The 24447-nt window shown below is 41.0% G+C and overlaps 2 protein-coding genes across 3 annotated transcripts in view; one reads left to right on the forward strand and one right to left on the reverse strand.

Annotated features, from left to right (window-relative positions):
- Nucleotides 1-273: 273 nt before the first annotated feature.
- Nucleotides 274-9917, forward strand: LOC144523322 (profilin-2-like). Of its 2 annotated transcripts, none has more exons than XM_078258812.1 (3): nucleotides 274-604; nucleotides 5320-5512; nucleotides 9092-9490. In XM_078258812.1, the coding sequence occupies exons 1-3, from the start codon at nucleotides 476-478 to the stop codon at nucleotides 9187-9189; spliced, it is 420 nt and encodes a 139-aa protein (XP_078114938.1). In that variant the 5' UTR covers nucleotides 274-475; the 3' UTR covers nucleotides 9190-9490. The 2 variants fall into 2 exon arrangements, with proteins under 2 accessions (XP_078114938.1, XP_078114937.1); XM_078258811.1 differs by lacking the exon at nucleotides 9092-9490 and adding an exon at nucleotides 9500-9917 and having other exon boundaries at nucleotides 284-604.
- Nucleotides 9918-10837: 920 nt separating this feature from the next.
- The window catches only part of rnf13 (ring finger protein 13), a 56055-nt gene continuing 42445 nt past the window's right edge, over nucleotides 10838-24447 (reverse strand). The window contains exons 9-10 of the mRNA XM_078258810.1: nucleotides 19798-19878; nucleotides 10838-14275 (exon numbers count right to left, since the gene is read on the reverse strand). Coding sequence (XP_078114936.1) covers nucleotides 13905-14275; nucleotides 19798-19878 — 452 coding nt within the window. The 3' untranslated portion in view covers nucleotides 10838-13904. The remainder of the gene's footprint in view (nucleotides 14276-19797; nucleotides 19879-24447) is intronic.

Below are 24447 nucleotides of genomic sequence, written 5' to 3' on the forward strand. Positions count from 1 at the left end.
TAATTGCACCAGTTTACTTTGAAAATTAAATCTCAGAGATTGACATCAACCTGACAACCATGACATAACAGCATTACATAAATTTAAATCTGTGTAAATGTACATTTTGATTGGTTTAACCCAATAAAAAAGCTGAAACAAATATTTGATGTAGAGGAGGAAAAATAGGCTGTCTTGCTTTTTGCCACCATATATTCATCCGCCGCGCAGTATATTATGCAATGAGGCAGTAGGGCGAACAACGACCTGGGCGGAGTGATTTTGTCAGGACTACACCCAAGCGCCTCTCCGATTGCAGCGGCTTCTCTTCGTTGTATAGACCAGAAGAAAGCCGGGACGTGACGGAGCCGGGGGTTCTGCTTGCTGGAGACCACCAATAAATACAGCTTCTTCATTGCTTCTTCGTCGCTCAAGAGACGTTTGTGACCTAACTTGACCCTACGTATTTTTTCATCTTAGAACTAATTTCACAAACATGTCCTGGCAAAGCTACGTGGACAACCTGATGGCTGATGGCAGCTGCCAGGACGCGGCCATTGTTGGGTACACGGACGCCAAATACGTCTGGGCATCGTTTGTCGGCGGTACTTTTGCCAACATTACGGTTAGTACGCTTTGTGTGTCAGCATCTAGGGTTACACGGAAGGAAAATGTACATTTTGCATGCCGGTGCGTTTATCTGCAAAGCCAGGCCTGGTTGAATGAGGATAAGGCGAGCAGTGTGTGGTACACATGGTGTCCGATGGTCACAATCAAGATGCTTCTCAACCCACCACCAGTCTTTGTATTCATTTCCGGTTAATCTAACACACTATGTGGTCATAGCGTTCATATTATTTTGTTTTTAGAAATAACGTTAGCCACCAGATCAGCGGAGAATAACCCCAGCTAGTGACCGGTACCGCGAACTCGAGCTAACGTTAAAAGAGCTAGCTAGCTAGCTAGCTTTAACTAGCCGTGTTTGCTTGTGGTAACGTTACCGGTCAGACCAGATAAACAAGTCGGACAAGCATGACCAATAATCTAATCTAACCAGTAACGTTACTCAATAAAAAAAAAAAATGGATTTTGTCATTTGACCTGCAAGGTAGTGTCTTACTTATGTATTTAACACCGTTTATACCGCAACTACAGATCGCGGTTAGCTCAAATCAGGTCGGTCATCCCACTGGAAAATCATTATTAGCTAACGCTAATAGCGCAAAGTTAGCGGTGCTCACATGCGTTCTCGACGTGCTGGCGTGCAGCTGGTCTTTTCGTTTTCGCCTATTCGGCTTCTGTGAATTGCACTGCCGCTACCGCCCCTTATTTTCCAAGATGGCGGATACACTCCCAGTTTCTTGCGCTGCATTCAGTGCTCCTCGGATGGTCCTTTTTCCCGTCTAGGGAAGTCGGACTTTGGAGTATTCATGAGTCGTAATGGTGGAAAAACGTGCACGCTACACAGATGTTCGAATGTGTTGCTCAGATTGAATAACGCGTTGATAGCCGTTTCCAGTATTTATTTCCAGTTTGGAGCTTTTGTCCCAGACTTGTTGCTGGCCTAGTACACTCCCTAAAACCACTAAAATATTGCTTTACAAAACGGATCATAGTTAATGCTAATAAATACGTTTTCGAACTCGTCTAAGCCACTATACATGGACAGTAACTAAGGTTACAACCTGATACCATAATACAAATGTGAGCAACAAATGTACTTGAAGTAATAAAATGTCTTACATTAACTTATTTACTTCAGTCTTTTAAAGACCTGAATGCAGTATTTATGTGAACCTAACTTGGCTAAACAATCCTCTCCGGTGCTTCCAGGAGCTTCCATTTTGTATGTTAAATAAATTGTTCATTTTAAATACTTGTGTGTGTGTGTGTGTAACGTTAGGTGTATGCATAGTGAGTCACAGTGTGACAAACGTTTCATCGTCTTTACGAGCATGTTAGCTATGAAATGATAACACATTCTACAGACAAGTGAACTATGAACGAGTGTGTGGCTCGGGCCACCGGGGCAGGGTGACGTTATTTTTTGACGGCTCTAATTGAATAAATTTGACATTATCGTGTTTCCTTGTGAAGGTGAAAAAGCTCATGTAAAGCTAGAGCTGTCTACTTGCCTGCTTAGCAGCTTGCTACCACCGCTAGCCAGCCCGTTTTAGCACAGTGAGATATATAGAATCCGCTGTATGAATACAGAAAACTAACGTTAAACCAGAATATGTAAAAGTGTGGCGCAAATTTGCAAAACATAGCGTTGAACTCTCAATGGGTGAAAGGCGGTGCATGTAATAAGCGGTCCGGGCCCCAACATGTAGCTAGCTAGCCACGATGCTAACGTTATCTGAGCCAGTAGAAATCCTCTGGAGTTTTCCGTTTTCTTCCTGAAGAGTTTCGTGTGTGCCATGACTGTGCAGTTCTGGAGTTAAGGGGCGACGCCTTTTGTTCTGCATAATGGTTCAAATAATAAAACCGGTTTTATAAACATGTTTTAATAACTACAGTGCCATGATGTACATTTTTGCACATGTAAGCAATAGTGGTCACACGAAGTGGAATTTTGTTAATAGTCGGACCTTATTTATAATAGATTTCTCAGCATTATGTTTCTGTCAGCTGCAGTGGGCCTCTGAGATTTCAAGACTCGCCAGCCATAAGCTGTGTCTTAAAACAGTCCATGCACTTTTTGCATCTGTGGAGGGCTGGATATCCTTTCTTAATACTAGAGTACCAACTGCTGTCATTATCAACTTAGCACAGGGTAAAGTAAAAAAAAAAATACCAATGCTGTACTTTTCTGCTACAAATTCTTAGCCTGTGTGTCTTGTGACTTTTTTTTTATTGGCATGACTTATTCTGTTATCATTTTTTAATTTGATGTATGGGTAAATTGGTAGATGGCTAAGACAACAAATGGCATACATTTTTGAAGTTTGGATTATTTTGGTAAATTTAAAGGCTGGTTTGTCAAACTGAGAAAATCCTCAGTAATTAACCAGTGCAGCCCAGTTTCTTAATTGAAATTCATCATGCCTGTACTTACCATCCTGGCCAGTTTCAGAAGCGGTCCCTTGCTCTTTTTTTCTTAAATTTTTCTTGATTATATGAATGAGACTTCAAGGTCTCTTGTAATCAAAGATTTAATCATTTAGATTTGTGTTTCTAATTAGACCACTGTTGGTGCATATTCTATACTCAGACTAGGGTCTATGCACCGATCCGACTTATTCAGTCCCGATACCGATCCAATACCGTTGGTGAAGTAATGATGCACTGTATACTTTCCTTCCACCATGTGGTAGAGACTAAAGGCACCAGACTTTCCTAACTAAAAAGTACTTTTCCCAATTAAGACATATATGTAATGTATTGAATTCTTATTTATTTGTACACTCAACTCTTCCAGCATGTGACACACGTGCGACAGAGGGAGAAAACTAACAAAACTGGATTGGCCTTGGATCTGTTCATTTTTCCGATCCAGCTATTTTGTAAATATCGGGACCGATATCCGATCTTAATCCTATTTCAGACCCCATATGACTAGTGTAAATATATATGTACAGGGTATTTGCTGCTTAGAGAATTTTTTTTTTGGCGAACCCCAAAAAGGTTTCAGCCGGCGGCAAAGGAAAATCACGTGCGCCAAAATGTCTGAATATCAGCAGCAAGCCTCCCTCTCATCCACAGCTACTGTATACAGATGCGGCTGGCACTGATTTGACTGGATCTAAATGCTTCGCTGTAAAGCTAGCACTAATGGGATCTCTGTTTGCAGAGAGGCTGTACAGGACTCTCCCGGTGACCCCTGCGGGGTCTGGCGCAGCGAGAAGCTGCTGCTGACGGGTGCGGAGCTCTCAGCCTTCCACTGGAGCCTGGCTGCTCGCGGCTGCCGTCTATCAGTATTAAATTGAGACTTGTGAAAACGTCTCGTAGTCGCATTAACTAGTCCAATTCCATGTTTTGGTACAGTTGGAGTTAACCCCTGATGCGAGCCGTACAGGAGTATACACAAACCTCCTATATACTAAAGAGCGCATTTCAAGCAGCGCCAATGGTATGAAATGGTACATACTTCCGGTCTCCTAAAGGGGCGTGGCCTCGTTTGAGCACGTAGTGAACGTATTGTGGATGGATGGAAAGTTGGATTTAAGTTATTTATTAATGTTTTGCTAATGTTGGATATTTACACAGCTAAAAGACATATTTAGCTTCACGGAGATTAGTATTGTTAGGGCGTTCACGTACGTTAGCTTCTCCGTGTTGCCAGATCTCGCCTGAGTTTGGTCCTGAGACAGAAACGGGTCTCAAACGAAGTTAATTTTCTCCTGATGTGTCCGTCCATTTTAGTGTCAGAATGTTCTGGAGATATGTGGCTTGTGCTCAGGACCTGCCGCTAGTCTCCTAAAGAGGCGTGGCCATGGCGGAGCCCATGTGACACAGATACAGGAAACTACTGAGTTGGGGCGCCTCGGTTCTAAACTGTCTCTGGTACACATGAAAAGTTTAACCACGTTGCAACCGCTTTATTGGCATTTCCCTGACTCCCTGTCTTTCTGGTGAGCCCCGTTCAATTTGAATCCAGCATAGACTGAAACGCATGTATTTTTAAAAACTGCATGGTTCACAAAACCCTTGATAGTGCATCACCTCTTAAGGTCTCCTTAAAGCAAAGTTATTTTATGCCGTGTAGGATTGTGGTCCTGTGGTGACTATTGGGAGATTAAGGGAACTGGCTCCGTTTACCTGGAAGTACAACGGAGTGTTCATGTTTTCACACTATTTCGTTTTTAATTAGTTTACTAAAACTAAAGAGATTTACTCCTACTTTGATCATCAGTGTTTAAATACTACAGAAACATTAATGTGCTTCATAAGAGCATAATGTCATTATTTGAAATATTGTAAACATGTCTAATTTAGAAAATTGTTATTTAAAATATTTCTGTTGCGCCATGCAAAACTAAATACATTTTTAATATTTGTTGCATTAGTGATATTTAAATATTGCTGTTATGGGTCAGAATCTGTCAGATTCATATTAGTCAGATTTATATCTGCATAGTATCTTAATTACTGAAAATGTAAGGACTAAAAATGGCAATCATATTTTTTTTTTTTTTGTTTCGGCTACCGAAAGCAGATGCCACTTTATAAAAGTGTTAATCCCTGACTATGGTGCAATTACGCAGAGTTATGTTCAATAAGAGCAATGAAAAATGCCCTCAAATCACCACAAAGTAAAAACAGAAAAGGCTCAAAAGTCTGCCTGAATGAATGTACCGAAATAGATGTACCTGACATTCTTGCTTTTGTCTCCCCCAGCCTGAAGAAATCGACGTGTTAATAGGAAAGGACCGGATGGCGTTCTTCACCAGTGGGATGACCTTAGGCAATAAAAAGTGCTCCGTAATCAGAGACAGCCTCCTACTTGACGGCGACTGGACAATGGACATCCGGACAAAGAGTCAAGGAGGAGAACCAACATACAACATTTCTGTAGGCAAAGCCGGCAAAGGTGAGCATTACATCCAGTGTGAAACATTTTAGAGCTGCAGTGACAGTATAGCCTGCTTTTGATATAGTGACCTTAGTTTAGCTGCATTTATAAACTTCTGTGTTGTCTGTGCATGTGGGCTAGATCTTGAATGCACCTTTCCTCAATATATGAAATACACAGGTGTTAAAATGTCTTGTGAGGAGAATGTCATTTGATTAGGATCTCTAGGAAATGCTCAGTTTGTTTAGAGCTAAGGGGCAAGTTCATATCAGAGGTTCATTGGGTCAGGGTTAAACGGAAATTCCCTTAAAGTGCTCATATTATGCTTTTTCCCTTTACTTTGTTTTTTTTATATATCTATCCACCCACCCAAAGGGGCTTACCATCTTCCAGAAAAAACACTGCTCCAAACAGCACTGTTGTAGTCCAACCTTTACTTTCGTGACGAACGTGCGACACTTCGTAACACATTATAATGCTTGCCTAGCTGCTAGCATGGCACGCCCTCATACTCTGCAACTGACAGCCAGCAGTGCTTACCTAGCTACTGCGCATGTGCGACTCCCAACAAAGATTGAACAGAAGTGTGATGTCTCACTCTGTAGCTAAAACAGAGCTCAACACACAGGGTGAAAAGAAGAGCTGCAGGTTTAATTTTTTTTTTGAAAATTAAACCACATAAACCTATTCTGGTACAACCTCTAAATACAATTATGAACCTGAAAATAATATGAGCACTTTAAATTATGACCGTCGTCCGTGCTAGTAGTTCCGTCAATTATAGCTGTATTGCAGTTTAATATACAGTAATTTGGATGATGTATATTTTGTTAGCATTGATAAGAAAACTAAACATCTTACAGATTTACTAATAACAATCCTAAATTGATTACATGTTTCTTGCAGTTTCCCCTCTTTGGTATCTATTATGTGTATATGTATGTTGTAGGGGTGTGCGTCTCCCTTATCAGACGATCTGATGCGTATCTAGACACATGGGCTACGATACGATTCAGGGACAATACATTTTAACGATTCAGTGTGATTCGATGAGATGCGACTCAATCAGATGCAGTGAATATCTGTTTAATGTAAACGTTGTACATTTTAAAATAAGCCAATTCTATAAAAGCATTGCCTACCTTCAAATATTTATTTCGTAAAAAGCACTAGGCAATAGCAAAGCTAGGACTTGATTATAGTATGACTAACTTTAATTAGCTATACGCTTATAACCAAATAACATTCACATGCACATCTTAAATTAAACACTCCTTGCTGCTGTAATCTTAGACAGTAACTCAAACATATAGTACCAGTCAAAAGTTTGGACCGACTTTCTCAACGGACTGTAGGTCCATGTTACAGATGGTTACAGTATTACGCAAGTACATATGAGCACAATAATACTGTTGCATGCGGCTAGCGAACTTTAATGCTAATGTGGTATATTCTAACTGAACATCTTAGAGCATATAAAGTCAATATAAACACCGAAATACATATCTATATATTTATACCAGTCTACTCGCATGTCACGCCGGTCTCTCTCTACGGCATTGCACACAGCGCAGCCGCTTCAAATCGATTTGTGGAGTTGAGCCATCGGTCAGTTCTTGGTTTATTTAGATGGATCCAGGGGTATCTGTGATAATACAACTGGATAGCCATTAGTATTGGTAAATCTTTACACCCCTGTTCTGTTGCCAAGAGGGATTTTGTTTGTCCTTGCTCCTGCCCTATTAGTCCAGATTTTCACTGAACTACCATGTATTACAACAAGATCTATGATAAAACTTAAATGGAATTCCATTGTATTCTTACTTTGTGGAAAAGGTTGCACAATTAAATTAGATGAAATTCTAATCCATATTGGGTAAACATGAATTAGTCCATCCATCGATTTCAGTCAAATTGAGGATCTATCAGTTGGCTGTAACTTCCACAAGCTAGATGCTTGTCAACCAGGAGAGCAGTCACAACTCACTCAGATAGATATTTTGTTTATATGAAAATATTCTGATGCATAAAATGTGTGAAATCCTGAGAAGTAAAACCATAGACCTACAGATTTTACAACGAATAGTTTTAAATGCAATGTGACATTTTGGATGCGACAGTGCTTTACATTAGCAACGCTACATTTCCTAAATTGTTACTAATTTTTGTACGACACAAAACCGAAGTCAAGTTAAGTCCTTGTTTAGGGGCTTGCCTGAGAGTTGTGCCAGATTTCATGTTGCCTGTATGGGCCCCAATGCCCTGTCCTCCCCACTGTTCCCAGACAGGTGAGACTAACTGGTTCCCATTCTCCACATGTTGGGCCATCTTTGGGCCAGGATTCACTAAAAACTGCATGCATCTTCCTCTTTCCTGGTTAACACACTCCTACCCTCAACAGTATGAATCTGTTCCCCTGCTCATGTGCTTCCACTTGTTTCTGGTAAAATACTTATTCAGCCACTTCAGGGCTCTTACATGTATTGAGGAGAGGTACCACAAGCATGCTGCTGTATCTGCATGTGTGCCACGTTAGTCATGGTTGTTAGTATCCAGTAGAAGATTCACTTTCCTAGTCTTTGCTGCTGGCATGGTGTGTATTGATTACAGATAAAACGCAGACTAGTTTCAAGTGGAATGCAGGAAACTCAAGTACAGCCAGGGAGATGGAACACAAAGTCCCTTGCATTAGTACCACAAATTTAAACCATACCTGGTCGCTTATCTATTCAAAATGGGGAAATATGATTGTACTCTGGCCATTGCTATTTTTTTTGTTTTTTGTTTTATTTATTTTAATTTTTTTGAAAGCTGATCATCTGTTATGATTCAAACAAGATTTGGCTTAAACAGAATTTGAGAAACCTTCTTTTTTTTTTTCTCTCTCTCAGATGAGTAAAAACACTAATACAAATATATTGCCCAGCTCTAGTGTAACTTATGTATTTAATAAAGGAAAAAAAGTACAGTAGTATACAGTAGTGCACTCGATGCCTGATTGCTTTTGGTTCAGGTTTTTCAAAAGAACTAGGATGCAATGTTACCTATCTAAACATCACCTTTACCAAATGTGTATAGCACAACTCCATTGGGTCTGGATCTATCAAATTATGACTCGGTTTGGCTCCAGTCCAATACTGATTCTTACTGTGAGGCCAGAGCATGATGTGGAAAATTAGCTCCTTTTTTAATCAATAGTTCATGACTGATCAAACATTGTTTTCTAAGTGGAAGTAGGTAGATGCTAAAGGGTCGAAAGTCAAAACAAACTACAGCTTTCAGTCTACACACTTGTGATGATTAAGTAATCAGGCAAACAGCTCTGCATGCATCCTTCACATTTACTCTCCCGCTGTACCCACTCTTGTCTTCCCAATTGTAATGTGTGATGTCTTGTCTCACCGCCAGCAGCACTGATAAGAAAATGAATGTTTAGGTCCGGTCCAGCCTTCAGAGCAAAGCGCCGCTGTGGTTTTTGTGCCATTGTCCTCCTCTGTAGCTGTCGTGTCTGCCTGCTGCTTTTGGCTCTGTGCGCTTCTCTTTTCACTGTGATCTCCACACCTTCTCTTAATGTCCCTTCTGTCTCTTTTCTTTCAGTCTTGGTCTTGGTAATGGGCAAAGAAGGGGTCCATGGAGGCGGATTGAATAAGAAGGCATACTCGATGGCAAAATACTTAAGGGATTCAGGGTTTTAGTTTAGTTTTAACGTAGCTTATGTGGTGTAGTTGAGGGAGAGGAAAAAACTTAACAAAAAGGAAAACAAAAAGCATAAAACTTTGAAAAACGGACCAAAAAAACGAGTTACTGTCAAAGCCCATGTTTCCCCCTCCAAACGGTCCCATTAAACAAAATCCCAGGAGCATTTCTAGCAAAGCGCAGGGTTCAGGCTCTGTCCTCAACAATGTAGCCCCACATTTAGCAAGGTGGCAATAAAGTGTTCTTTTCCAGTCCTGCTATCACCATGTCTGTTGATTTATTTTGTTGTTTTTCCTTTGTGTACTCCAGCATTGGTTTTTGTCATGGGGAAGGAAGGTGTCCACGGAGGACAGCTCAACAAGAAAGCATTTATGATGGCTGAATACCTGAGGAAGTCCGGATACTAAAGCAGCCTGTACCCAGCCACCTAGCAGCTCACCCTTGCCACCCTGTTGCTTTTCACACTACTTCAAGTCCTAGTTGGTAGTTCCTTTCTTTTTCTTCGTTCTCTCCTCCCCATTTGTTATCCCATATTTTGTTATCCTCTCAACTATCCTCAACACACTTCTTGCTGTGTACTCTTACCCCCTTAAGCACTATACGTTGATCCATAGCAATGATGAGCATGTTGCTTACAGGATGTCGTGACAAATCTGTAATTAACCAAGACCAGCAAACAATTCTGGCCAAACACTCGGGACAATAAAAGCTATAGTGTCAATTTGAAGTAGACATTTCTTTCTTTTCCCTCCTGTCATGGTGCCCATTACTTAATCCCTCCCAAACCCTGATCTTACACACTCTCCTCCACAAGCAGCCGACGCCTTTGGCGCACTTAAGCGGTAACCAAGCTCGTCACGTCTTCCGGTTTAATTTCCCCGTCATGTCCGGGAGGGGAGACTGTGTGCATATGTCGGTCCAATGCCCTTTACCTCTCTCACCCACCACTGTGTCCCCCCCCCCCCCTTCCCCTCCACACTCCCTCCTGCCAAAATGTTCAGTTCCTCCCCTTTCCCCGTTTCCCCATCCTGTTTGCTCAAAGCAGGCGACACTACAAACCTCACAGGAGACTCATCTTCTTCAAACGCTTGACACCAACCAACCAGTCCCCTAAACCCTCTCCTTTCAGATCCACGGCTCTGTCCTGAATACATTTTATAAAAGGGTAAAAAGTGTGTGGGGGTGGGGGGTGCTTAGATCGGCTTAGTTGACGATCATGAGCCGGATTTACAAGCGTTGGTGTCGTCAAGATGCTGGTAGCCTCTTCTCCCCGACTACACGAAAACCCCATGGACATTCCACAGTAACAATGGCTCAGGCACTTAATACTGTTTTTGTTTGCCAGCTCCTGTAATATATATATATTTTTTTTTCTTTTTTGAAAGGCTGCCATTTTTGGACAGTAGATATCCCAGCATATAACCATCTGGAGCTTGTCCAGTTTTTTTTTTTTTTATTTTTTTTTTTTATATAGGACCAAGTGTAGTCAAAGCTCTGGTGTTTATACAATTGCTCTAAATCATGTGAAGGATGACTGCTAACTTTTTTTTCTGATGAAGGAAACACTAACCAGACAATAATGCTTACAATGGTTAAAAATATGAAGCTACAGGGGAGGTAAGGGTGGGAGTATATGTAGAAAATTAATTTTTTTTTTTTTTTTTTTTTTTTATTAAAAACAAACGACTGCATTTGTACAAACCCATGCTGTGTTGAACTACAAAACTGTGGAATGAATTGCCTTTTACTCCAGTCAGCTGAGCTCTGGGGATCACGCGGTCTGTCCACGCTCAGTACTGCTAACTGTAACGTCCAAATTACCAAAAAAAAAAACCCTTTCAAAAGTAGAAATGACACTCAATGGGAGGTGGGATTGGTTGGAACAAAGACACTAATGGTTGTCTTGTTGAATTTGAACTGCAGAACCTGTGTATCCTGTGCCATAATATAGAGAGATCTGTTGTAAGATGGATTTTACCCACTGTCCACTAAAGTCATTTTATTGGCACTTCTTCCTTTTAGCTACAGCTCCACTGTTTAGGCCTTGTGGGATATGTGTACTCATAAAAAAACAGTTTCACGTCCTGTTTGCTGATTTATGTTCATTTCCTTTTTTTTTTTTTTCTTACATCTGGGATACAGTCTCTTTAATGCATCTGATTTCATATGCATAAACCATGAAATGCCATAAATTGATTTATCACCTTGTTTACAGACAGATCAAATAAATTTATTCCAACCAGATAAATGTTTGCTGTACTTTTTATCACACTGAACACTATCATACTAGGGCTGGGCAGTATGGAAAAAATAAAATATCACAATATGTTTGACCAAATGCCTCTATTGATACCGCAACAATATTGTAGTGTTGACTATTGGTGCTTTCACAAAATATTTCCACTGAGATTTTTGATAAATCAGTAATGTGGATATAATGACTAAGTGGGTAAAGGCAAATAATGGAACAGTTGCAACAGTCTGGTAAGGTCAGAAAATGACATCACTTTACTGTAATGCAGCCTTTATAACCAGGAAAAGACAACACTTAAGATATCCAAACTCTAAGACAATATCTAGTCTCATATCACGATATCGATATATTGCCCAGCTCTACTATCACACCTCTTTTAATGGAATACTTAAACATTTTGGGAAATGCACTTATTGCCTTCTTGCTAAAATCAGATGAGAAAATGGATATCACGCTTATATAAAGTTACTGCCGGTTAGCGTAGCATAAAGACTGGCTCTGTCCAAAAGGGCAAGTCTTCTCATGAAGTGGGTTTAGGCCTTTCATCAAATTTAAAGATAAAATGTTAGAAATTCCAGAACTTTGAGTTATTGGACAGGAAGTGTTGACATGATTTTGCACAGTAAAACCTGAAACCATCTAAAATCTAAAAGTTTTTTTCAGTCCATTCAGTAATCATGCTTCATGAGACAGGCCTCGGCACAAAAACATTTCTTATTCCTAAAGTTGCATTTCTTTAGTTTCATTGTTTATTGCAGATTTAAGTAATTGAAGTAGACTAATTGGTAGTGTTCTTTGAGAGTTTGATATAAAGGCATTCGTATGGCGTTTCAAATTCTTGACTTTAAACGAGCTCAACCTAAGGGTTAGCTGTTCTGAAGCTATCAATCATATGTTATCAGCAGATGATCCAGACTTCAACTTTAAGGCCTACATAAACGAGATGTCCTTAGTAACATAAAAGGGTAATTGAAAACTATGCTTATGTAAGATTGTCATATGATTGAAAGCTCCAAGATATCTACTAAATGAACCTTGGAATATGATTGTTCTGTCAACTGGTGGTATTTTCAGTTAAGTCTTCATTTTTAATTATGTTTTAGGGTGTTTTTGCCTTTTATGAAAGAAAAATAGAGAGATGCGGAATGACAAGCAAGACTCTCACCAGGGAGAATGCGGTTCAGGGTCGGCACTTTATACCCCCAGCCCACCCTGTGAAAACACTCGAGGTAAAATTGCTCTCTTAACTGAGAAATTATGTAACAAAGAGTGTAGAGGACCCAAACCTTCCACTTGATAATGAGCCGTGCCAGACTTAAACAGGCTGATTTGTATCAGATAGTAATTTGTGTATCATTAACGTACATCATGAGTAAATTATACTTATTGAACATGAAAAGTTCACTTGTAAAGTGTCATTTTACTTTTATTGAATTGAATTCATATCGAGAACAGACATACATGAGCAGGAAAACACTAACAAGACAAAAAGCATCAACTGAAAAAGGCAACAGGTTTCATGAACAAAAAAATCATGCCATGTTATGGAAAAAAAAAAAGGCGCATTTTACTATAAACTTTCTTAAATGAGATAAGGTCAGTTAAATGTGTATTACAAGGCCTATCCAACCAATAACTGCTTGTGTTAAATGGAGTGATAGGTCTGGAGCAGCTACAAGAAGAATACCACAGGCAGCGCGGACATACAGTAGTGTCCAATAGAGTGTTTCTCCACACTGTATGCACACACAATGTAACGTTGCATCTTTGCTTCGAATGGGTTTCTCAAACTGCTTTGGCTTCAGTTTCTTTTAGTGTGAATCGTAACAAATAAACTGGCACAAAACAGGAGCACCTAGAAGGCTAGAAATAAATTGGCAAAACCACATTGCTGTGGCTTTAAATGTTTCTATACTTGCTGAATGTTAAGTTACATTTTTTACAAAAAGGATGCTGCATAGCGGTTGAAGGAGTGTCAGTGTAACTTGGACATGTATGTACAATAATGAAACTTTCCCATCATCTGAAACATGTAGGATAGAAGATAATTAAAGGTAAAAATGTAACTTATTGTGAGCTATACTTTTATACACAGTACTTTACTGAACAAGGGTGATTATGTGACTTATTCCATCTTATCTGTGTATCATCTTTTTTTATGAGTACAGTATAAAACTCTACTGTACATCAGCGTCACCAGTCCTGTCAAATCTGCCAAGTGGCCCCTCAGATATGATCACTGACTTCCTCTCACGCAGTTAGAAACCATCACTTTATCTGTAATAATCATGTTAAAAATGCAACTTAGGATTTATATTTGAACTTGTAGGGAAGATACATTACAATGTCTTGTAAGCGGTGACAGAAAAACTTGAAAGATGAATCTGTTTCGTGACCCCCCCAACAAAAAAGTCTCTGCAGCTGTAAGGTTGGGGGGGGGCTTGGCCAGCCAACAATCAGTCAAGCTCGGGGCAGGTCGTGCTCGTGGCCTTCAGAACAGGGCTGCTGCATCTGCACCACCACAGTCTCTACAGTGACCTCTTCCTCGCTGTCGCTGCTGTCCAGCTCGTCGTCCTCGTAGTCCGAGGACTCCTGGTCCTGCTCGGAGCGCGACGCTCCTGACATGGTGCCGAAGGAGTGGGCGCTGGTGGAGGCCAGCGAGCGCAGCAGAGGGGTGCTCTCCGACACCTCCTCGTTCTCTTCAGGGCCGCTCTCCCCCTCCTCTGAATCGGAGTCAGAGTCACCATGCGAGGGGACCACTTTCTGCTTGCACACCGGACACGTCTTCTTAGTTTTGGTCAGCCAGGGGTCCACACACTTACTGTGGTAGGCTACAGACAAAGGCACAATAAACAGAAAAGGTTGATCATATTCTGATTTAACAGAAATGTAACAACCTGTTTAAGCGTGAAAAGACCCCATGTCATTTTCTTGTACTTAAAGGGCAAGTCGGGTCACATTTTATTTTATTTTATTTTCAACAAATCCAATGAGAAGATCAAAACAATCAATTCATCTGACTACCAAATATCGCCTGTGTAGCCAAAGCCTGACGTAGCTTATTTCTCTGTACCATATGAGCACTGTAGTTTATTTTGAGTGGATCATAAACATACCATCTGTGGCTGAAAATAGTCCCCAAGAAATTCGCTGTGCACTAGGCTGCCCTACAAAGGCAAAATGCTGTAACATCACATTTGGTCAAAAATTAGTTAATGTCATTTTTGGGTTATTTGAGACCTCCTTTATCATGTGAATAAATATCGTGAGTCAATTCGATAGTTTTAACGAGAAAATAAAGGGCTATGACAACCGTAACATCCAGAACGATAAGAGAAACCACAGCAGAACGCCGCAACAGCTGTTAAGGCTCTTTGCCTTTGTTCCGGCACGCTGAAGTTGAGTAAAGGTGTTCTGACTTTGTTTAGCCAGGCATCAAGAGAGATGTTACTGTGCCGCCGTGATGTTACTGTACTCTGGCTTTGTCATACTGTCAAAGTTTTCCGCTTTTAATTGTCACCAAGCCACGTAACATACAAACGACACATCTCTGAAATAAAGTGGCGATGGTTCAGATCTGTCAATGTCAGTGACAGCCCGAAGCTAGCTAAATTTAATCTGTGTCACGTAGCGCTAACGGTGATGCTGACACACCTCACTTGGCGGAGCCTCACATCAGACGCCGAAAACCAATTATTAAATACACAGGCGTCCTACCTTTCCATGCAATCTGATATAATCCATAGAAGATATAATCCATAGAAATGCACGTCATCTGCTGTATCCACAACAATCCACACGTGTTTGAACCATATTTCCTTCTTGCAGGTGTTCATGTCAGATCGTACACAAATCCATAATAGCACTAAGCTAGTTATCGCTAACGTCCGTACAAAGTAGGCTAACCTAAATGGTCGGTCAACTCTGTCAATGTTATCTCAGAATTAAAAAGTAGTAATCCAAGTCGAGTTTGTTGACTGCATCTTGAGCAATTTGGTGGCCCTTAACCCTTAACCAGGAGCGATTCTAGGATCAGACCTTTAGGGGGCTCAGCCCCTACTGAGAATATGACATGGATACAGTGCCTTGCAAAAGTGTTAAACATAATATATTTATTGTTAAACAATAAATATACCTTTGTATTCAATTATAATTAAATTATCTTTATTGAGAAAATATTTCTTGTATTTATTCATATTGTACATACTGTACTGCAAAGTAACTTATCTGTCATATTGTTTAACTGTGTTAGTGTTGCCGCACTATCCTGATCATCATAGCACTAAATAGGAACAACCAAAGGTCTTCTATATAATTTAAAACAAATACCATGATGACTAGACCTTGGTTAGGTGTTCTTATAATGGATGTAAGTATGGTGAACAGCAAGCAAATATTGATTATGTCAGTTACTGCCTTTTGCCTTTGCACGACTCCTTGTTTTTGGCACGATATCAATCAATCAATCAATCAATCAATCAATCAATCAATCAATCAACTTCATTCAAGACACAGAGGTCCATAGAGACAACACAATACAGTACGAATTGTATATATATATATATATATATATATATACTATATATATATATATATATATATATATATATATATATATATATAAAAACAATACAAAACATTTAAGAATGGTGCCGATGAGGCATCATTTATAAAACATATACAGGCTTCGAGTCCAATGTTTCCAAAAGCAAGATGTGTACCTTGTATCACTCTTAGAAACATCAACTATGGACACAATGATCATATTCTTAGACCCTGTCAGTCTGCACATGAATCTATACATGAAATTTCTTAAAACAGCGTTAAAAGTGGGAACATTGTTAGACACAAACATTTCACTGACACTACTCCACCTAGGAATTTTAAGCACAATTCTCAGTGCATCATTGTAAGCCACTTGAAGTTTTTTAATTTTCGACTCACTGAAATTACACCACAGGTGGGCAGTATACAGATACAAAGGCAGAGTACAGTAACTGCCAAACAAGGGTCAAAGGTCAATTTTGAGCTCAAGATTTTTTGCATACAGACATTTCTTCATTATAGCAACTAGTTGTCAAATTTTGGGAGTCCTACCTATAATACTTTTGTCTGGACAAAACAGAAACTTTAAAGTCATTTTTCTCAGTTTCACACTCTAGCGAGTTAAGGTCTTTTGGCCTTTGCAGGGCAGTAGGGTTGGGTATCGTTTGGATTTTCTCCGATACCGGTGCTAAAGTGATACTTTTAAAACGGTGCCGGTGCCTAAACGGTGCCTGAACCGATACCTTTTAATAAAGTAAAAAAAAAAAAAGAGAAGGGTACTAAACAACAGTTGGCGACATTAAAGAACGGCTTGTTTATTGCTAAGGCCATATGGTCAAAATTGAAGATTTAATAATAATGTAATAACTATAACTTATAACAATAACTTATTTCACCAGTAAATTGCTGTTGAATGACAAAAACAACCACCAGATGGGAAAAGGGTATTTTACAATAACTTTGAATGCACCATGAGGCTACCCGTTTCAAGTGAACGCACCGTCTGTGTTGTTTTTCCGACAACGGCAGCTGCAGACTGTTACGTCCCGGTGTTGGAATCCTCTACAGTGAAATACAGTCACACTTTACACTGTTTAACGTTAGCTGTAAGCATTTTAACCGTGTTTAATCCAGCTGCTAGCTAAAGGTAGGCACCGGTGCCCTATTGGCACCACGTTTCGTTACCCAACTTAGTGACCAGCTGCTATGGAAAAAGATTTTTTCCCCTAAACTAAAGATACATGTCAGTGACCAGTTTTGAAAGATGTATGTCTTAAGCACATATAAGGCCCTATATTGCACCCGGCGCAAAGCCCGACGCAAGTGTCTTTGCTAGTTTAAGACCATCTAGCGGCCACGTCGTTTAAACCGCAAATGCACCTGCGCCCATCTTTGCGCCCATGGGCGTGCTGGTCTTAAGCTGCAGACACACTGACCAGACGGCCGACCCTCGACAGAAAAGGCAGTTGGACTGATCAGTCTCCCCACACCAAAGCAACGACACGTAATACGTCTCCATAACAGCAGGCAGCGCTAATCTGTATTAACCGGCAGCTGTTTGGACGAACGCGTCACGTGGGTCTGGTTTCTCCGGAAATTCAAAGACAGACTGTCATGGCGGCTTGTTCAGAATACGATCTCATATTGTACTAAAATAGTTCACCGAAACGTGTTTCTGAAAACATTTAAAGTGAGAAATAGACCATGCAGTTGCTGAATCTGTCTTCATTTCAGATCGACAAAGGTCAGTTTAAAAGATTTTCGTCAGATTTTGAGAGACTCTAGTAACGCTCATTCCGCTTGCCATTTCCAGGTTAGCACTCTACCAATCAGATGGGTCATTTGAGTCCGACTGCCGGCAGTGTCCGCCCCGCCGATTATACATGTCAAATCGGCCAAAATGAAGGACGACGGCCCCTCGGACGGACGACGGAATGGAACACACTGAACAGACTCGAGTCACTGACCTCGCCAGACTGTCCAAGGGACGATTATCGGCTTGGTGTGTCTCGGGCTTTACAGGGAGGTGTTTTCAGGTGAATTCTTGGCGTATTGCTATCTTTAGGCAGCGGGAAGTGATCACGCCATTGACTAACAAAAACCAGGTCTAAAGTCAAAAGCACAGCATTTTGTTATTATTTTAACAGCGCATTAGTCAGTCCCTCCAGGATTTCGCGATGTCGCGATCGCACCAATTCACGCAAATTCAACAAATCACTGCGAATTTAGTGCGACTCACAATTTTGACCAATCACCGCAACTTTTCCGCAAATTTGACCAATAACCTGAAGTTTTCCGCGACTTCAACCAATCCCAGCAGTCCCACGTGCCGTCAGTATGTGACTCTGAGAGCCAATGACCAAGCGGGAGTGAGAACGGCCACTGGTTGATCATTTCCTTGTTTCTGATGAATACGAGACGCGTGTGACTCGAACATCTCACATTTACCAACAAAACGTACAGTGAAAGACCGTGCAAAACATTTCAGACCGTCCTGCCAACCTGTATACATTTTAACATTAATGTACGTTTTTTCTCTCTAAAGTTGCTGAAAGCTGCTGCTGTTTCAATCCTGTCGACTCTATGCAACGGGCGGGGCTCAGCTCCCCCCGCAACTGATGCGCACACACACAAACACACACGGTGGATGCAGGAAAAACCGGAGATGAGACGTACATGATGACCTAAATTGAGGAAAGCTACGCTCGTTATTGTAAGTGCAATGATAAGTTAAAGTCCGATAAGTAACTTTTATTTTTAGTAAAAGTTACTTTATCAAACCGTACGAATGTGTGTCCCAGGCCAGAATAAGAAAATAACTAACAATGTAAAGATCAACAAGCCACTGACACATATGTTCAGATTTGATTCATGGGGACAATTCATTTGGGACAAGCAAATAATAAATTATTATTTTTTGTCTCAAATCCACCAGCCATTTTCATATTATACCAACATTTGCAGCATCCTGAGCCTTTTTTGTAAGGTTACTAGGAATTCTCAGCCCAGAGTAGTTTTATTCTCCCCATTCTTTTTATTTTTAAAGAACTATAAAAAAAAAAATAAAAATAAATCACAACAACTTTTTGCAACTTTCACTGTCTCCCGCAACTTCATTGCAACAAACATACAAAAGACATCGCAACTTTTATTGCAACTTTTTACAAAAGCTCCCGTGAAATCAGGCATTTTGGGCCGCAACAATCTCAAAAAAAGGCCGCGAAAACCTGGAGGGACTGATTAGTAAAATGCGCTTAGGCTCGTGCACAGCGTGTGCCCACTATGCTTGTTACACACACAGGGACGCGCAGCAGCACACAAACATGCAAAAGATTAAAAATACAAATATTACGGTGTAAATCCGCCGTCATAATAGCAACGCGCCAAGGTACAAATGCGCCTGGCTTATAAAGGGAATGGGAGATGACACTGATTAGTTTATTGCATGTTACGCCCAAAAGACACCTATGATTAATTAGATGATTAAGACACTATTGTAAGTACAACCCTTTTGAACCATGCGCCTGGCACACGGACACCGTCAAAGTGGATTCGCACACGCCCTAAACGCACCCGGGCCATGCAATTCACGCCGTGCGCTCAGATTGTTAAAAAAGGGCCCATAGGCTTGTTGGTTTTGGTATTTTCATGGGATTTGTTGACAATGTCATGAAGGGAAATGTACCTTTGGACTTTATAAACCAAAAAGGTTTTGAATTGTAAGATTTGACCCCAAAGCATTTCATCAGTTGGGCGGGTTTGTCTTGGTGTGTCACGAGCCTAAAAGTGCAGAAGTGTTCAGACTCACCATGAGAACATGGCAGGACTCGGAGTTTATCACCTTCTTCATATTCGTCCAGGCAGATGGCGCACACATCATAGTTGTCCCCTGTGTCAAAAAGACCAGACATTCATTTTCTGACTGAACACATCGGAAGAAAAGTGCTTTACTGAGCATTGATAATACTAATTTCTTATTGGCCCGTGGGCGTGCATTGTTGTCAGATACCTGTGCAGCTCTGACACGGCAGATACTTTACAGCTATGAATTCATATTTATAGCTAGAAGACTGCTGAAACTGATAAAAGCTGTTAGTCATCAATCTTAGTAGTAAAGTAAATTCATAAATAATATGACAACCCAAAATAAAAAATAAAAAATCACATTGTACTGTGTAGGTGAAAGTGAGAAGATAAGTGCCATAGGTTTGGGATATGAGGCCATTATTAGTGCACAGAAGATGAAATGATTGTTTTTATGGTTTTCCTGAAGGTCACTGACATCAGGTGGGTCCATGACGTGTTAGGCAATTAGGAACTCCAGCTGCTTCATGAGTCTTTCCTTAAATTCTTTAAATTGTGTGACTTTTTCCAAATATGTACCCGTCCAATCCTCAGCCTGCAGGGAGAATAACTGCTAAACCGCCAGCACTGCATTTCTTGAACGTTGCAGGAGGTGCAAAGTCTTTCTGTGCACTAAAAGCTCAGGAATCTATCAACGCACTCCCTTTCAAATTCCTCAGCGTTCTTCTCATTTTCCTTCCCTTCCTCTTCCCTGCCCGGGCTGGAGGAAGGGGGGGGGGGGGAAAGCAGGGCTGTGGGTCGGTGTGTTTATGTAAGCTCTAAATGAGCATGTTTTCCCCGACTGGGCTCTCTGTGTCTGTGCCAGGGCTGCATGTGACCGTATAAGGATGGGGAGTCACATCGACCAGCCCCCCCGCAACCCCCCCGCTCCTCCTCTTCCTTTTCTCTGTGAGCGTCAGCAACTTCAACTCAAGGCGATGTTTATAACTTTGCTCCCTTTTCCTCTTCACACCTTTAGCTCTGTTCCTTCCTCTCCCAAACATCACCCTCGCTATCATTCCCATCTTTTTTTCTTTTTACCCAACATTCATCCTTCTTTGTCTTCCTTTTTTAAATTTTTTTTTTACATAATCCGAAGCAAGCCTCCATCTTTTTCTTTCTTCCTCACTCTCCCAGGCCAGTGCTGGACAGTTGGGGTGAGGGAGCGGGAACGTTTGTGCAGGCATGGATCCAGTACACCCTCAGGAAATGCTGAACTGTGGCATTTACTGAGCTATTCTGAGTGAAGCAGACAGAAAAGCATCAGTGACTTTCTGAACTACAAACACCATAAAAGATTTTTAAACCAACTTGGGGTCTTACTGTTGTAGTTCTGGCCACCATTTCTAAAGTTAATAATAACACTGCCTGAATGAATAGGTGAGATCTGGCGATGCAGCAACATCACTACAAAAATAAATCAAAAAATAAATAGGAGCAAGAAACATGAGCGATCAGACCCCCAGGTTAGCCAAAGGTAATCTTTCCACACTGTCTTGTAAACAGCCATCACAGTTCACTGACCAACTTCATAGTTAGTGTACTTGCAGCTCCCTGGGTCCAGGCCATTGTGTTGTGTAAAGCTTCAGGTTTAGATTTAGTTATTTAAAAATTTCCTTTTTTTGAAAACTTTTCTCTTTCTCTCTCTCTGACTGTGCATCGGTGTCAATCATTGTGTTGCAAGAAGATACTCAATGTCCAGTGGGAAGAGCAAAGGAGAAAAAGTGTAGCTTGTGTTACATTAGCCTGGCGAGCTAACTCCAATAATATATGTGTACTTTCACTGAACCTGCCCAACAGGATGTTTGATAACTTCAACATAATTCAAAAGATGTGTGCCTGTTGAGCGCGAAGCCTAAAAAAAAAATGACTCAAACCAGCTCAGCCCTCTGTCCGGTGTCCAGTGACAAACATGCAGCGCAGCGTTCTGCAGCAGAACATAATTCTTAATAAGCTGGTCCACTCATTCCTTCACATGGAACAAATTACACCATTCCCACTGATCAAAGAGCCGGCTGTGGACGTTATCCACTCCTCATATTTAGAAGCTCCTACCAGGGATCAGCTTCAGTAATGTCATTACTGTGACCTGCACATGTGAGCTGAGATTCACTTTCATGAGTCTCACAGGTACAGTACATGTGTCAAGAGCAGCAAATGTTAAAAAAAAGAAAATAAAGGTATTTTCATACAAGAATTGTCAGTTGACTGAATGCAATAATAATAAAGTATGTTTTTTTTTTGAGAGAGAATAAACCAAATATTAAAAACAGGTATAAATTAAATGCATGCTCAGCAACATCAGGACATATGTGGAAAAAAAACACCTAAATAAAATCTTTTCTACCAAAGTGTTTGCAGAGGTGATAGAAACAAATCTTAATATATTGTGTGCTTTTTATGTGTTTTGAGATAAGTCAACTTCGAAGAATTTCTCGAGGCCAATAGAAAACATCATGTTTAGGCAATGTGTACACTTTTCAGATGCGGGGAATCCCTTACATTGACATTTTGGGGCCAGTAGCACATCTTAAAAAGGACTCGCGAGCCAGCGCAGCTCTTCTCCCCTCTTTTTTCATTAATAGGCCAGCCTGCCAGCATTCCTGGCTCTCGGAGAAACCACGCTGTCCTACTGAACTTCAGATGAGCAGTGAATGTGTGTAGCAGAGCGAGAGTGAGTGGGAATGAAGGAGAGGGTGACAGAAAAAGGAGTCAAAAAAAAAAATTGCTTCTGCACAGTTCGACACTGGTTGAGCCAACCAGACAACGGTTAGTACTGAGGCCAGTGAACTAAGAGACAGAGAGAGCTCCTCTGTACTGACATCAACATGCCTCACACACCGACGGCTAAGACACTGCAGCTGCTCTGTTCTCTGTTTGTGTGTGTGTGTGTGTGTGTGTGTGTGTGTGTGTGTGTGTGTGTGTGTGTTAGAGAGCTAGGCTCCCTGCCTATGGTTTGGAAGTGGAAAGCCGCGGAGTGGAGGGATGGAGTGACTCATCATTAGAGGGAGGGATCACACTGCAGTTGAGGGGTCAGAGGGAGAGTCTAATGAATGGTCTAAAACAATCCCCCTCCGTTTCTTCAGCCTGTTTTAAGTTAACTGTGTGTGTGTGTGTGTGTGTGTGTGTGTGTGTGTGTGTGTGTGTGTGTTCACAGTTTCTGGCTTTAACGTCTGCTAGACGCCAGTTGCTGGCGAAACTCGCCACCCAGAGGGCCAAAACTCACTGTCAAACGTCAGGCTTTCAGCCTAAGTGGGGATGACGCAAGGCTCTGCAATAAAACCAGAGCGTAAGTCAAGTTAATGGCAGAGCGGCGCTGTATGCTGACAGCTGTGGCAGCTGGTATTACATAATCCTGTACATTGACACAGATCTTATTTTGCATGCTGCTGCTCAGACTGGTATTGTGTAAGAATTACACGGGTACCATGGTTTTCATTAAGGCATTGTGCACCATCCATAAAGACTGCCTTTGTGTTAGCTACTTTTCATTTGAGACTGTGCACCCCCTTTTCCATCCATGCAGGTCTGACATTATCCAATGCCTATTGCCAAATCTATACAAGAACTGTTTGTAATAATAATAAAATATTGCCAGCAAGTATTAATGTTATAAATGAAATACACGCTCAACAAAAACAGTAGAAAGAAATATGTGAAAACAATGTGAAAAAAACCCAACTCCATGTCTGACAAAGTGTTTGCAGAGTTGATGGGTTTGATTGGTGGGCAGATAAACTCATTAGCAGATAGGCATCCTGCCAGCACAGCAGCAGCTGAGCCAGTGACAGATCAGCTGGTTAACATCTTCCTGAGGTGACATCACACCATGTTGCATTTATAAACTCTCCTGCCTCTGAAATCTGAAACCTATGCAGTACAGGGGTATTCGAATATTAGGTTGTAAAAAGAAGCACGAAAGTGATCTCTGTTATGCCGCTTATTGGTTTCTGATCACGTTGTGATCTATGGATTTGCATTGGCTGTTACTGCACCCAGAAAACTCAAATTTAGACAAAGACGGCAGAGCCTTGGTGAAGCTGAGGAGGGACAAGCAAGCATCAATCAATACGGCTGAGAGAAGCAAACTGATTTTTTTTTTTTTTTTTTTTAAATGAAGCAGTACAGATATACATGAGAAAAGTGAAATAAGCTTCTGAGACCATAATGCCCATGATAAAATGTACTGTATCTGTATTTCAAGAGCAAAGTTTGGAGTCTTGGAGCCAGCATCTTGTGGCCACTGCAGCTTCAGACATTTGCACAACAGCTTCAACATGCAAAGTTGTGGATTGCAGCTTTAAAAGCAACAGTGTTCCTGTTCACTATGGCTGCATCTGCTCAAAGCCCCCAGAGTCCAAGCTCAGCATTATCTGTTGCAGCAGAGGCCAGGGGCACTATTAGGCATACTTCCCACTCTGTGCTGCACACACACACACACACACACGCACACACACACACGTATTATTGCCAGTCCTTGTTTTGAAGAGTGATTTCGCTTCTATAATGTTGCCGGACTCCAGATCAAGAGATATCATCTTTTTTATTCGACACATTCTTCTTCCTTGTCAAAACCTGGCGCCTACTTTACCCACAATGCAACGCAACCGCAAAT

This window comes from Sander vitreus, chromosome 9 (genome assembly GCF_031162955.1).
Source record: "Sander vitreus isolate 19-12246 chromosome 9, sanVit1, whole genome shotgun sequence".
NCBI classification, from domain to species: Eukaryota; Metazoa; Chordata; class Actinopteri; order Perciformes; family Percidae; genus Sander; species Sander vitreus.

Bases quoted from the DNA above. Each gene is read 5' to 3' on its own strand.
- LOC144523322 (XM_078258812.1), top strand. From the start codon at position 476: ATGTCCTGGCAAAGCTACGTGGACAACCTGATGGCTGATGGCAGCTGC. The intron at 605-5,319 runs GTTAGTACGCTT...TGTCTCCCCCAG, and splicing joins GTACTTTTGCCAACATTACG to CCTGAAGAAATCGACGTGTT. The intron at 5,513-9,091 runs GTGAGCATTACA...CTTTTCTTTCAG, and splicing joins TGTAGGCAAAGCCGGCAAAG to TCTTGGTCTTGGTAATGGGC.